The sequence below is a fragment of the Nannospalax galili genome, unplaced genomic scaffold (assembly GCF_000622305.1).
Source record: "Nannospalax galili isolate Female #2095 unplaced genomic scaffold, S.galili_v1.0 scaffold593, whole genome shotgun sequence".
In the NCBI taxonomy this organism is placed as follows: domain Eukaryota; kingdom Metazoa; phylum Chordata; class Mammalia; order Rodentia; family Spalacidae; genus Nannospalax; species Nannospalax galili.
The window spans coordinates 785162-800441 of record NW_008332686.1 but is presented as its reverse complement, the minus strand read 5'-3'; the positions used below and the strand labels follow the sequence as shown (position 1 = coordinate 800441).

Sequence of the window (15280 nt, the reverse complement as noted above, 5' to 3'; positions counted from 1 at the left end):
TCATATGTCAATTTCATGTATACCTAATTTTTTCATCAGAGTTGCATTTTTTTGATAGCTTAATTGATGATGAAACTCAAAACTAATGTAGTTCGGTATTATGTGCCACCAGTAACAACTTTCGTGAATAGAGAAATTCCTAATAATCTTATTTATGCTTTCAAAATTAAATGATAAATAGTTACTGCATAAAACAACTGAAGGGAATAAGATGTGCCTACTGCTCAGGTTTGCATTGTCTGAGTGACTATTGTCATCAAAAAAAATCTTGCATTTGCTGGAAGCAAATAACAGATATTGAAGAAAATATAGCCACAGTTCAATTTTCATTGTTCATCCAGATAACAAATATTAGTCTATGATATTGTCTGCATTCAGGTGAACAGAACTATATATTACATCAGGAATTTGCTTATGTACAAAATTCATTGCTGAAATCAGATATTTATCTAATTTTATTCTAATATTATTTTTACTCATTTTTTTCTGCAAGCACATTCACAAGTTGCCTAACAATGTCATCTTCATTTTTTTAGTGTAATGACCTAAAAGTGTAGAACAAATATGAAATTGGTCAATGTAAAATGTTATTGTAAGGGTATTAGTACACAGGGTAGGTTATTTATTAAAGGTGTGCTGGTAAAATATGAAATGCACTGTCCTACAACAATTTCAGAGCTGAGGACTGACACACCATGCATTATTCTTACAATTACAGTTAGATAGTTGATTCTGATAGCAAATTCTAACCCTTTATTCCTGAAGTGAGAATATAGACCTTTCAGTACTGTAACACAACTGACACATCTCTTTGTACTTGAGTTACCCACTAAAATAAGTGTTAGGAGATCTATTCTTAAACTATACATGTTCATATCTCTTTGAACTGGTAAATTAAGTCCTTTTTACTTAGATTTTTTTCAGTAAGGAAAACTCTTGAGTAGGGTAGTTAGATAAAGTCATTCTATATGCTAGATTTAGTATTTCAAATATATAGTTAAGATTACGTCTTTTTTGTGTTTATATGTAAGATTACAATTTATTATTTTCACAAAGTGGCATAATATTTAACTATAATTTAATCATACACTTAGTAATGTAAGAAAGTTACTAAGTACTATGGAGGTCTTATCACTTGTACATAATTTTTAGGATAAAGTTTGTCTATGTTCAATAGGAGATAAAGAGTTTCGAGGAGGTAGATTGAGGTCAAATTCAAAACTTTCTTGGTAATATAGTCAAAGATATTTGGTAAAATTTAAAGTTTATAGATTAAAATATTAATTCTTTGAGAATTTCATACAATGAAATTTGTTCATATTCCAACCCCTTCTCCCATCCCCACTCATATGGTACTGCTCCATATTTAACTATCACCTCAAACAGCTTTACATATCATCACTAATGCACTTATATAATTTTGAAAATGTGAACTTTGCCACTCTAAGACTATGCTTTCCATCTAAAAAGTCCAGTTTTATTTACAAATTAGCAGTCATGGGATGTCTTCAATTTAGAAGTATAGTTTGAAATCCTCCTGGTTGTTATTTAAATTCTAATAGAAAGAGCACAGATCTGAGACAGGCATGCCCTGTACAGTCCATCCTTCCACTGCTTGAGCATGGTTTCTCCAATCACCTCAGAGTTTATAATTTAGCAAGCCATGCAATGGATAGTATTTTATATTTTGCAATCACAAAATTTAATATCATAGTGCATATATTTTCCTGAAATGTGATAATCATTATTTATTCTTTCTTAGCATATTCAGAGTTAAATTTACTTTTTTCTCATACATTTGTAAAAATAATCTTGATTCTAGAGTTCACCTAAAGACAGAATTTTATGCCAAATTTTAAAAAAGTATAAATCATTTTAATTATAAAACTATCACTAATTTAAAGCTTTACTATATTTTTATAAGTTCAGTTGTCATGTTAAAACATGAATGTAATATTTCCTTAACTGTAAATAGAGTTGTCACTCTTCCAGCTTCCTGAAACATGTTTCATGGAAAATCCAGCCCACTCTTTAAACAATGCAAAATTTGCAAATATATAACTGAGATAAATACCGATGGAAAATTCCGATACTTACTCTATGATTTGTTGGAGGAAGAGAGTAATCCCCAAATTATAAACCGGTTATGAATAAAAACAATTGGAATTATAAATGAAAATTTTACTGCATTGTATATTTTGCCTGTTTTATAATGTTTCATTACAACTTATTTTTCTTTGGAAATTACTAATTGTTATTTACTTTATTGTTTCAGATAGGGTTTCCTTGTAGCCCCAGCAGACAAGACTGGCCTTAATCTCAGAAAGATCTGCCTGCCTCTGCATTTTGAGTGCTGGGATTAAAGGTGCGCACCACATTGCCCAGCTACTTATTTATGTTTTTTAAATACAATAGATCATTAAATTTTGTTGATTGTTTTAACATGGTTGGGATACAATTGTAACTGATTTTACTAAAATTCACTTTTGTACAAATATTCATTTACTTGTGCACAGACCACATAAATGACATGTCAGAAGAACATATCAGAATTCATTCTCATGGGTCTTTCTTCAAGCCAGAGCATACAAGCTTTTTGCTTCATGTTCTTCCTATTCTGCTACCTTGCCATCTTGTCTGGAAATCTGCTGATCCTTATCTCCATTAGATACAGTTCTCTGTTTAACCAACCAATGTACTATTTCCTCAGTCACTTGTCCTCCATGGACATCTGTTACACCTCCTGTGTGACCCCCAAACTGATTGGAGATCTGCTAGTGGGAAGAAAAACCATCTCCTATGCTAACTGCATGCTACAGGTCTTTGGTATACATTTCTTTGGCATTATTGAAGTCCTAATCCTTACAGCCATGGCCTTTGATCGCTATGTTGCCATCTGCAAGCCTCTCCACTACATGGCTGTTATGAACAGAACCAGATGCAATGTTCTGATCTTGGCCTCTTGGGTTGGTGGGGCTGCACATTCCTTTTCCCAGTTTTCTTTGGTAATCTGTTTGCCTTTCTGTGGCTCCAATGAAATTGATCATTACTACTGTGACATTTTCCATTTGCTGAAAGTTGCCTGCACTGACACCTACATCACTGGTGTCCTGGTGGTTGCCAATTCAGGACTAGTTGCCTTGATAACTTTTGTTCTACTCTTTGGGTCTTATGTTATTATATTGTTCACATTAAGGAATCACCTCAGCAGAGGGGAGACGCAAAGCTCTTTCTACATGTGGCTCTCATATCACTGTGGTGATCTTATTCTTCGGGCCTTCATTCTTTGCCTATCTTCGACCTCCTACCACTTTCTCTCAGGACAAATTCTTTGCTCTCTTTTATACCATCATCGCTCCTATGTTCAACCCCCTCATCTATACTCTAAGAAATGCAGAGATGAAAAAGGCCATGAAGAAGATTTGGTGTCAAAAGATATTTTTAGGAGAAAAAAATAATTGATTTATACCATTCATATAAGCAAATCATTCCTACATAAGAATGGTCTTATCACCAAGGAGAGTTATTAGTTTTTAAACTGTTGAATGTCAATTGTTCATTCACATATGGAAGAACTGAGAAATTGAGGAACTTCTGAACTTAATATGTCACTGTGCAACCAATGCTGAGTAACAGCATCTATGTTAAAATATTCTGCAACAAGGGAATGGTGACTCCAACATGTAATAAATTCTGTAGATGTGTCACAGTGTTTTTCTCAAACATATATTCTGTGTGTGACCAGTTGAGAAACTCTATAAATAGCTACTAACTGTTGCAAAAAGTAGCTTCTTTGATGAGTGATGTTCAGTATACTTGTCTGAAAATATAAAGAATCATAATTATCATTCTATAAGAAACTTCATTTTTTCTAGACATATGACAGAGATAGGGTTTTCTCTAGGATCTAGGACCTCTCCAGCCATGCAAATTTGGCCATATTTACAGAAACACCCATGAGTTGCCTCCTGTTGAGTGGGCTTTAAATCCAATTGGATAGTTGTTGATTTAATCTCTAGACAAAAGTGCCACAGCTACCCTAATAGAGATAGTTTGCTGTACCACCCATTGTGGTTATTAATGGCTTTCGAGCTGGATTGGACCATTGATTATTTTTCTCCCTTAGCAGCTTGCAAAATATCCTCTAGAACTATTAGAGGTAGTCTTCAGGGAGAAGACCTCCAGGTTATTTCCAGCTCCATTGCTCCAAGTCCTATGTCCAAAAATGTCCTGTCTTCAGCAATATGTCTAACCTTCAAGTTGTGGGAGGTAATGCAAGGCTCTGGTAATAGTCTGTGTTATGTTGGGAGTCTCTTATTAGGAGTTTCTTAGACTACCCTGACCAACAAGTTGAAGGGATGTTTCTACTGTCTGGCACTGGGCTTCTTGTTATAAAGCCTGCACACATACACATACACGCATGTTCAGATATTGTATATTTTCAGGAAGTTTTTGAGTTGATACATTTCTCTCTGACTTTTTATACCACTAAGATTTATTTACCTCCCTGCTCTTTCTCTTCCAGTCTGACCTCCCTTCCTCCTCCTCCCTCCCTAGTTTAAGTGGCTTCATGTTCCCCATTTTCACCTCGATAATACCTGTCTCCTTTTAAACCCCTTTTCTCGAGTTCCTTCTTTTCTTTTACAGCCCTAGTTCTTCCTATGTCCTTCCCTCTTCCCTTCCTAGGTTAATACCCCAAATTTCCCCCATTTCCTCCTTGGTAACATCTGTTTCCTATTAGCCCCCTCTGATGATCTCTTTATTTCCTTTTATTTCTCTCTGTGCTTTCTTTACATTTTCCTGGATCCTGCTGTTACAGCAGGATAGAGATCCACACATAAGGGGTTAGTGCTAAGATCCAAAAATGAGTGAAAACATGCATTACTTGTTTCTTTGAGTCTGTGTTACTCACTAAGTATAACAGTTTCTAGTTACATCCATTTAATTGCAGATTTCTTAATTTCTTCTTTCCTTACTGCTGATTAGAACTCCATTGTGTAAATGTACCACATTTTCATTATCCATTAATCAGCTGAGGGACATTTAGTTTCTTTGAATTTCCTATTGTGAAATGAGCAGCAACAAACATGAATGCACAGATGTCTCTGAAGTAAGATGAGTCCTCTGCATATATGTAGAGGAATGGTATATCAAATCATATGGCAGATTCATTTTTAGTTTTTAAAGGGTTCTCCAAACTGTGTTCAATATTGGTTTTGTGAGTTTGCATTCCCACAAGTGGTGAATGAGCATTCCACTTTCTCCACATCCTTGCTAGCATTTGATATCTCATTTGTTCTCTTGATCTTGGCCATTCTGACTGGGGTAAAATGAAATATTAAAGTGGTTTTGGTTAGCATTAAATGCTTAGTAATTAGCATTTTGCTAATTACTAAGGATGTTGAGGACTTTTTACAGTGTTTCTTCACCATTTTTTTGTGAACTCTCTGTTCAGTTCCTTAGCCCATCTTTTTATTGGGTCGTTTATTTTCTTGTTTATTTCTGTTTGGGAATTCTTTGTGTGTTCTTTAAATTCACTGAATTCTTTTATCATGTTTATAATTGTCCTTTTGAGTTCCATGTCCTGTATTATCTCTAGGGGGTTCTTATTGTACTCCTCTAGAGGACTATTGGTATTTGGTGGGGATATGTTATTTTGGTTTTTCATGTTATTATTTTTTCTCTGTGATTTTGACATGTGAATTTCTTTTGTAGTTTCTGATTCTTGTATTAGACTAAAGCTTTCAAGTTAGTTCTGCTTTTTTATGTGAACTTTATGTGTCTTTGTGGTTTACTTTTGGGGCATGAAAAGCTGGTTCCTCTAAGCTTCCGCTTCTCTCTTTTGATTTTATGTTTCAGTGGCTAGACTGTTTTTGTCTTCAGGAGTTCCCACAGAGGCCGAATACACATGAGAATCAGATGCTCTCTGGCTTTCTACTAAGGTCCGGATCCTTCCAGGAAAGATTTTTGGCCTCAGGAATTTGGGGGTTGGACTGGCCTAGGAACCCAGCCCAGGAAAGTTGCTGGTCTAGGGCAGCTGGTGGCTGTGCCTCCCAGAGATGCAAAGGAAGATGGAGGTGGGAATTGGCCTCATGGCCTCCTGGGGAATGCACTGAGGAGCTGGGTTGGTCTGGATGCAAAGGATCAAGAAGAGGAAAAGTCAGGCTTGATGTCCATGAAAGAGGCTGGCAGGTCATGTAAGCCCAGGGAAGTAGAGGGAGGTGAGTGCATGGGCCAGGCCCAGAGTGCTTCTGGGGACCAGAGAAGGAACTGAGTTTGTCTGGATGCAAAGGATCTGGAAGCAGTGTTGGTTCCCCAGGTGTCTGGGGTGCCAAGTAAAGGAATGGGACAGGACCCAGGTTAGGAGGAGAGATGGGTGGGAGATGAGAGGGTGAATGAGGCTAGGGGAGTCAAGGTGTGGAGGGTATGATTGACTTACCCTCGAGAGAGAAGCTTGTGGGTTGTGCAGGCCCAGGTAAGTAGAGTTTTTTTTTCTTTTCTTTTTTTTTAAGAATATTTTTATTATTCCAAAGATAGGCAATTTTTAACACATTTTTCCAGAAACAACTTGAAGCAGGTTGCATTAAAATATATATACAATGAAGTTTAAGCATGGAAAAGTAGGGATAAAAAATCAAAGACTAAAGCTCTGCATGGTGGCATAGTTTCTCAATCCCAGAACTTGGGAGGGAGAGCCTGGCAAATCTATGTGAGTTTGAGACTAGCCCAGTGCACACAGCAAGCTCCAGGCCCGTTGGAGTCACTGGGAGAACCTGTCCCAAAACGTCCAAATAATAGAAAAAAAATTCAAAGACCAAAGGATTTGCCAATGTGAGTTTGTTTCATTGAGTAATGAAGCAAAAAAGTTGTAAGTTGAATTTTAAAAAATATTTTATTTTATTTTTTTAAATAGAGCATAGGGTAGGGGTTTATTTACAGAAAAGTGGGCACCCCAAATTTACAGCTGTGCTGTAAGTCCACACTCAAATACAGATCCTGTGACCTCCCACCAGTCATATAAAATGGTGAGAGGTGCCTCTTGCTGTTCTCTGCTTACGTATCCTTTGCCCCTTCTCCACATGCAACTAAGGTTGACTGATTGGGTGGGAGAGGTAACTGACTCACACTCAAATACAGATCCTGTGACCTCCCACCAGTCATATAAAATGGTGAGAGAGGTGCCTCTTGCTGTTCTCTGCTTATGTATCCTTTGCCCCTTCTCCACATGCAACTAAGGTTGACTGATTGTGTGGGAGAGGTAACTGACTCGGCCATCGAATCTTTGATGAGTGTGGTAAGGAGGTGTGACTATAGTTTTCCCGCATAGTGGTCGGAGGACACCTCCAGTTGACATTCCACCCCTTCTTCTAGCTCTTACATTCTGCCCATCAACCTCTTCTGCAAAAGTCCCTGATCCTTGGAGGGGGTGGTAGGTATGGGATGATCACCCTTCCATTGTGGCAAGGCACTGAACTTTTGCATCTCTGCATCATCTGTTTTCCATGAGCTGTTGGAAATCCCATTTCAGTGGGATTCCATCTACTATAAAAACACACACAGCAAGAAGCAAGATGATCCAAACAGTGGCTGCTATAAAACCTATGGATGTAAGCATAAATGTGCCAATGGTACTTTAACAGGTGCATGACATCTATGTAACAAAGCAAATGCAGTGACTTCCCACTGGGGCCTATATTCTCCCCTTCCACAGGGTGTTGTCCGGGTCTACAGTACCAGATGTGTATTCCACCCCTAGGAGCAGGCATTATATCCAATCAAAAATTTGCTGGCTGTACATACACTTGATGCTCCAGTATTGCACCTGCAGGAACATCTTGTTTATTTCCATTCTTATTTATCCCCAAATCTTTATTTGAGATTACAAATATGAGAATACAAAATATTATAAAATATAGTAAAGTCATAAAAGTCCCATATACTTTAAACATTTCAACAATTGAAAAGTCCAAGTTCTTTTTAAAAATCTAAAATTTTTTAACTGTGGACTCCTGCAAAACAATAAAATTATGATAGGTGCTCTTTCATTTCAAAAGTTAATAACTGGACACAAACCTAATTGAAACCAAAGTCCAGTAGTACAGCTCAATATCTTATGCTGGGGATTTACTCATGACCTTTTGGAATTCAAAAGGCTTGGCCTACTCCACCTTTCTGCCTCTGCCATCTACAGCACATAACTTGTCTATTTGCTCATGTCAGAGCCTCTTCACATGTGATGCTGTCCTTAGTCCTTAGTGGTCATATGGTCATATCCAGTATGCTGGGAATCAACTCCAACTGAGGCTGCACCATCTCTAATACCTTGCCTCTTTGCAGGGTCTTCAACTCTCTTTAATACTACAATGTCTCACTTGCTCTCCATGACTCCTTCAAGCCAACAAAGCCAGCAGGAGGTGGGAGGACCAAAACATTATCAAATTTGGAAACGAGCTTGAGATGAAGCCTTGGACACCATAGACCACAGCTTCTGTAGCTGACCCTGAGGAAATAGTTCCCAGAAGACTTCATCTCAATGACTCTAGATGCTTCTGAATCATAGATGATCTTTCAGGCACAATTAACCAGGATCAACTGTCCCAGTGAACAAAGCTTTCACTTCAGCATTTCTAGTCTGTTGTTAATCACACCTGATTCATCAGCCCCAACTGACCAGAAACAACAGATTCTTAATTCAAAATATCACTTAATCAGCCTAGAGATAGCTCTGTGGGACTCTCAAACTTCCCTCTGAAACCTCAAAGGTAAGGCTTTCATCATTTCCATTTTTCTCAACACTATCTTCAAATTTCCCACAATAACTCTTTAAGCTCTGAATGCTCAATGGCTTTCCCTGCCCAAAGTTCAAAAACATTCACAATCCTTGTGATTTATGTAGTTTTCTGTTGCTGTGATAAAACACCATGTCCAAGAGAGATATTAGGCCTGAAGTGCCTAAGTCATGAGGCAATCAAAGTAGGAGGCATTGCAGATGCAGGCTGAATAGAAAGTCAAGCTCTCATATCTTCAAGCACACACAAGAAGCAGAGAGACAGACAGGAAATGAGACATGTTATGAACTCTCCAAGTTGATTTCCCACTGATGTGCTTCCTCTACAAAAAGAACTACCAACTTGGTCCAAGTATTCAAATATTTGAAGTCTATGGAGGAAATGTTCATTCTAACCACTACATTGCCCAGACTCCCATAAGCTCATGACTACATCATAATGCAAAATGCAGTTAGCATAATTATAAATGTCCTCATGGTCTAAAAGTCTCAAAAGTACTCAAAACTTCAAACTTTTCTGAGATTAAAGGCACTCTATGCTGTAAGCACCTGTGACCTGGAAGATGTTCCCCTGACCCTGTGATGACAAGCCATGGACCTGCCTCCTTCCCACACTCTGCAAAGAAGACATTCCCCTTCCCTCTTCCAACCAATCAGTTGACCATAGCCGCTTGCAGGGGAGGGGCTAAGAGTATAAAAGCTGGGAAAACCACCAGGCAGGCCCCTTGCCATTTTTTAAGGCTTTCCAGAACCACAGGATTCATGTCTAGGTGTAGACTTTCAGCATCAGCTGTAAATGGGGGGGCGGGGGAGTGCCTGCTTGTCTGTAGGTAAACCCATACACCAAACCCAATTAGCAAGTCCAATAAATTCATTAAAATTCTTCAAACTGGGGCTTGGAGAATTTTTTCCTCAGGTTGTCACAAGGATAGTGGGAGGAGGAGATTGTTTGTCACATGCACCTCCCAGCAGTGAATTTGACTTACAGCACCTGTAAAATTAAAGACAAGTTATACACTTCCAATATACAGTGGAACTGAATATACATTTCCAAAACATCAAGTCCTACAGCTCTGTATCTGACTCCAGCTTTGTTGCCAGCAACACACACTTCTTTCTCTTGGGTTGGCTCCACTCCATGTGCACCACTACCTTTGGTAGAGATCTCACAGATAAGGCATCTCCATAATCTTAGAGTCTCTAATGCCAAGCAGGTGTCACCTTCACAGTCATGCAATGACTTCTCAGAGCCTCTTGGCCTCTCAGAACCTCTTTACACAGGAAGTACTTTGGAATCCAATGTCTGGCCTTCAGAGCAATCTGAAACCAAAGAGGAAGAATTTTTGACCACCCTCACTCTAGTAACTTTTATTACTCTATAGTCAGCACCATGTGAATGGCACTGCCAAATTTTGTTGCCAACATGGGATGGACCTTGGACCTCTTCATCCACAATGCCTGTAGCTTTGTCTTTTCAGTTCTCTTTTAATTGTTAAAGTACAAATATGGAGACATCCCTCCCCTGAATGACTCTAATCTCCTTATCAATGAAACACTCTCTTCTAACACACACATTAAATGCCACATTAAACTTCCCAAGTATATATTTTTAAATTTCCTTCCACTCTTTTTCATTGTATATTTACATAACATTAATCATTACTAGCCATGCCACAGACTTGAAAACAAAGAGGCAGACTATGAGACTAGGCTATCTATGAAGTTGCCAATATCTGCCCTCATTGATGTGCTCCTGTAGCATCACTGCACCGCCCTAAACCTCTGCAACCAATGCCACCATCTGAGGCCAACTACTCAAGTATTTGGAGCCTTTGTGGGACTTCTCATTTAAACCAGCATACTTTCCCAGAATAACATGATTAAGTCCACTGCAGTAGTATCCCACATTCCTGGCACAAACTTGTGATGGCTAATCTTGATTAATGACTGGATGGTATGGAATAAACTGATATTCAAACTCATGGGTGCTCCTATGAGGAATTTTCTTAATTTGATTATTTCAAGGCTAAAGACCCACTCTAAATGTGGGTGCCACCTTTTGATGGCAACCCACAAAAAAGGACATGGGCGTAGGAAACTTGATTTTTTTTGCATACTCGTCTTCACTCTTGCTGGTGAGTTTATTTCTTCTGTGGCTGTGACATTCCTTAACTGATATTAGAAGCAACTCTCTTGGGTCTCAATGTAGACATTGGAGTGCTAGCAGTCATTTTAATGGAAAAACAGATAAGATATCCACATGTAGAAGAATAAAACTAAATCCCTATCTCTCATCTTACATAAAAGTCAATTTTAAATGAATTAAAGACCTTAATCAAGACCAGAAACTCTGGAACTGTTTGAGGTAAAAAGGAAATTGATTCAAGATGCACAGGCATAGCCATTCTGAAGAAGACTATAATTACTCGGGAATTAATGGCAAGAAATGTCAAACAGAATTTCATGAAATTTAAAAGTATTCAATGAAGAGAAAAGGAAATTGAAGAGACAGGATACAGAATGGAAGAAAATTCTTTGAATCTTTGTTAATCAACCATCAGACAGAGAGTTGCTATCTGTTGCACAAAGAGTATGAAAACACCTTGAAAACAAGAGATAAAAAAATCAAAATAATGAATGAGAATGAAATAGACATTGTCGAAAATATGAAGTATAATAAAAAGTGAAAAATGTTCAGCATCACTGTCCAACAGAAAAATGAAATTTATAACTGTGATGAGATTCTGTCTCACCCCAATCATGGAAACAAACAAAAGGGAAAGGTGGCGAGTCCGAGAATCCTCATCTACTGGCGGTGGGAAAAATCTTGTAAGTAAATTAATTTTATTTGAGAAGACAAACGCTGATGCTTCCTTTTATTTTTGGATCAAAGCCCTGAGATTATATATATATATATACAGGTGTATATCATGAAGTGGGAGCAAGCTGGTTGGGGCAACAAAGGGAATAATTGGAGGAGGGAGAGAAAGTAGAGGTATGGAGAAGAAAATCCTCAAAATTTGTTATATAGTTTAATGTAATTGCACCTAGGAAACATAGTACCTTGTACAATCATCTTATGCTAATTAAAAATATTGTTTAAAAGTTAGAAAACTCCAGAGCCTGTTGTTTCAAATGTGCAACCACTGCTACTCAGGAGCCTGACAGGAGAATCCTTTCCAAGTGTGAATCCTTCATGAGCTACAGAACAAACCAACCTCAACAGCTTAGCTTGATCCTTCATCAAAACAAAAACAACAAGAAAAAACAAAACAAAAAACTTCAGTGACAAGACTGGACTCCCTCATTTGCAGTTGCTGATCAGAGAGATACAAGAGATCCTCAAAAAATGCTGACAATTTGCATTTCACTTGGCTACTCACCCGAACTGAAGTGTAAGACCCTGTCTCTGGACACAGTACATACCTGAGTCATAGAACAAACAAGGAAAAGGCAAGGCATTGATCTAGAAGCTATAACTCTGCTGACTAGGTTTTATAGTACTAGATGTTGCTGTTCATGGTACTGGCTGAGAAAGGTAATCATCACTGGGAATCCTGGTAGCTTGTTAAATTGAACACACTGGTGCAATAGTGGCACAAATACCGTAGTAGTATCCAACTACTTTCTAATTGAATTAAAGGTCCACTTTATAAAATGGAGTCCATACCTGACACTGACATCAGGGTCAAGAACCTGTGATTAGGCAAGTCACAGACCATACGAGAGAACATAATGCTATCATTATTCTGTAAATAAACACAATTATAAACTGAGTCATAATTACATATTTCTATATTCATAGATTAATGTATCTCTCGACTCTCTCAGGAGTTCTTCTTGCAGAAGATTGTGATTAATACAGGATCACACTACTGGCCAATGTGAAAACAATTAGGGATTTCAGAGTACTCAGCCCTAAACAGGATCCCTGAATTGCATCCTCTCCACCCAAGGCTCAGGGATCATTAGTGTAGAAGAGTTGTAAGATTTTAAGAACCTGGGTGGTAGATGAATACAAAAAAGCTTTGTGTTCTGGACACCATAGGTTAGTTGCACAGAGGACAACATGTGCAAGACCTGTGTAACTCAAACTCAATAAATACTAAGCATGGATTGGGAAAGCCCCAGTCCTACATGAATATCTACTGTCAATTGATAGGTTCTAGGAGGAGAGTCTGTTTTTGTACTGGTGTGGCACCTGGCAGGTTAACCAGACTCCCAAAGATAGAACCACACCCAAGATTACTTGAGAAACACTGATTAGATTTAATAGGCATTTAAAATAATAATAATAATAGAGTTTGTGAAGTGGGGTGGAATTAGTGAAGTGGGGATGGAGACAGGGGAGAGGATCTAACTATGATCAAAATATATTATATGAAATTTTCAAAACAATAAAAATATTTAAAAATAATAAATGATTAGAAAGAAATTTTAAAAAGTCTGAACTTTAACTTTAGTAGTGGAGCACTTCCAAATAATCAGTATCTAAACTCTGCTATCAATACAAAGAAATACCTCCTAAAAATTAAGCTGGAAAAATCAATAAGAAATCTAGAAGACACAGACAACTGAAAAAGTACAGGTGGTAGCATGCAGCAAGGTTGAAATAGTAATGTTATTCATAGTGCTATAAGCCCTTCTAAAAATCCAGGTCTGGAAGGGTGTAACACCAGGCAGAAGATTTATTACTGATGTTTAATTAAAATGACCAATCAGTAAACTTCCTACTAAACATCTATGTTTTAACCATTAACAAAAGTTTATCTCAATTTAATTAAAAGTCTCACTGTCCAAAAACAACAACCACAAAACAAACAAACAAACAATAAAAAACAGAAGTAAATGCAGAAATTTATGATTGTTCAGGAAGCCCCAGACCTAAACAAGACATGTATATAATATACCACCCTTTCTAAGGATCCCTTCTAAGGCTCAAGAATCATTACAGAAGAGTGGGTGGGAAGTTTGGAAGGCCAAGAAGATAGGGTGATGTGTTACATGTAAACCCTTTTCCTGGACTCAATATAACTATTAAATTATTAGTTCACAAGAACTGTAGTTGTCTCTACAAGACCCATTGTAGATGGGCCCTATCACCAATAAGTCAAAGAAGGAGGAATTTTTCATGGGGCTCTTCTCTTAATTCTACACTATTGGCTACTGTTAGACTCTTTTAAAGGAGGAACTACTCTATTTAGATGTGTAACCATTGCTGAGCCTACGAGTGGCTCCAATGTATAACTCCAAATCCACACACAGATATCCCTGATAAATCTCAGTGGGTCACAAAACAAAATGAAAATGGAAGTGGAATTTCTGAGAAAGATGGCAAGTTCACATAAATAGTAGGAAAATGAGTGTTGAGAGTGATCCATATGTATTCCACATGTAGGAAATAATATAAAAATAAATTTCTGTAATAAAAATTGTATCTGTCCTACAAAGAACAGCTTAGGATCAGGTAACTTCACTGCCAAATTCTAGACGTGTGAAGGATGGTCTATTACCAATACTTCTCAAACTGCTGCACAAAATAGAAAGAGAGGAAACACTACCCAACTCAATATTAAAAGCCAGGATGACACAGATACCAGGATAACCCTGATACCAAAACAATATAAAGGCACACATACAAAACAAAAAACTATAAACCAATGTCTCTAATGAGTATTTGTATTAGTCAGTGTTCTCTAGAGGAACACACCAGGTAAATGAGTATAAATCAAGAGCGAATATTTTCAGGTTGACTTACAGAACAACAGGATAAATTTTGTGTGTCCAAAAACACGGGAATTTTTTAGATTGACTTACAGAACAAAATACCATTTGGGTATTTAAACCAGTTATATTTGTGATGGAGAGAGTGATAACTTGAAAGCTGCTTAGTACACGAGACAGGGTGCCTCAGCAATCTGATTCTGGCACTGAAGTCCTAGAGGATTATTAGAGACATATTGGTCTTCTGTTGACAGTGGGAGTGGAAGAAGCTGGGTTCTGATGACAGCAAAGGATGGTTAGTCTACAGTTATAACAAATCATTAAGTGTCAGTTCAATGCTTTGTCCATAACAGTAATAGTCTGTCTCCTATGTCCTGAGACCTATGTAGCCACAGGTTCCTAGGCTTGATAGCTGTATCAGGTATGGGTTACTTCTAATGAAGCATAATTAAAATCCAATCAGAAAGTGGTTGGCTACTCATATGACATTCATTGCACCAATGGGTGTGAACTTTCCAAACCAGTAGTTATTACAGCTGACAGAATTCCAAGCTCCTCAAGGTTAGCAATTACTTTTCTCTTCTGGTAATATGCAGATCACATTCCACCACTATGAAAGGTAGCCATTACAGTTGACGCTTTGAGGTTAGTAAAAGTTTAATTTCTCCTTGTTTGTTCTACAACTCATTTATGTGATGTCTTTAGCAATAGAATCTTACCATGAAGTTCTGGTGGGTAACAAAAAAAGGAGGCAATGGAAAGTGTTGT

At 37.7% G+C, this 15280-nt stretch overlaps 1 protein-coding gene across 1 annotated transcript; it reads left to right on the top strand.

Moving 5' to 3' along the window:
• The first annotated feature begins 2525 nt into the window (after positions 1–2525).
• LOC103729609 (olfactory receptor 4P4-like) lies at positions 2526–3462 on the top strand. The gene is given in 2 exon segments (XM_008827685.1): positions 2526–3203; positions 3205–3462. Coding segments are annotated over 2 exon segments (936 nt in total).
• Positions 3463–15280: the final 11818 nt, after the last annotated feature.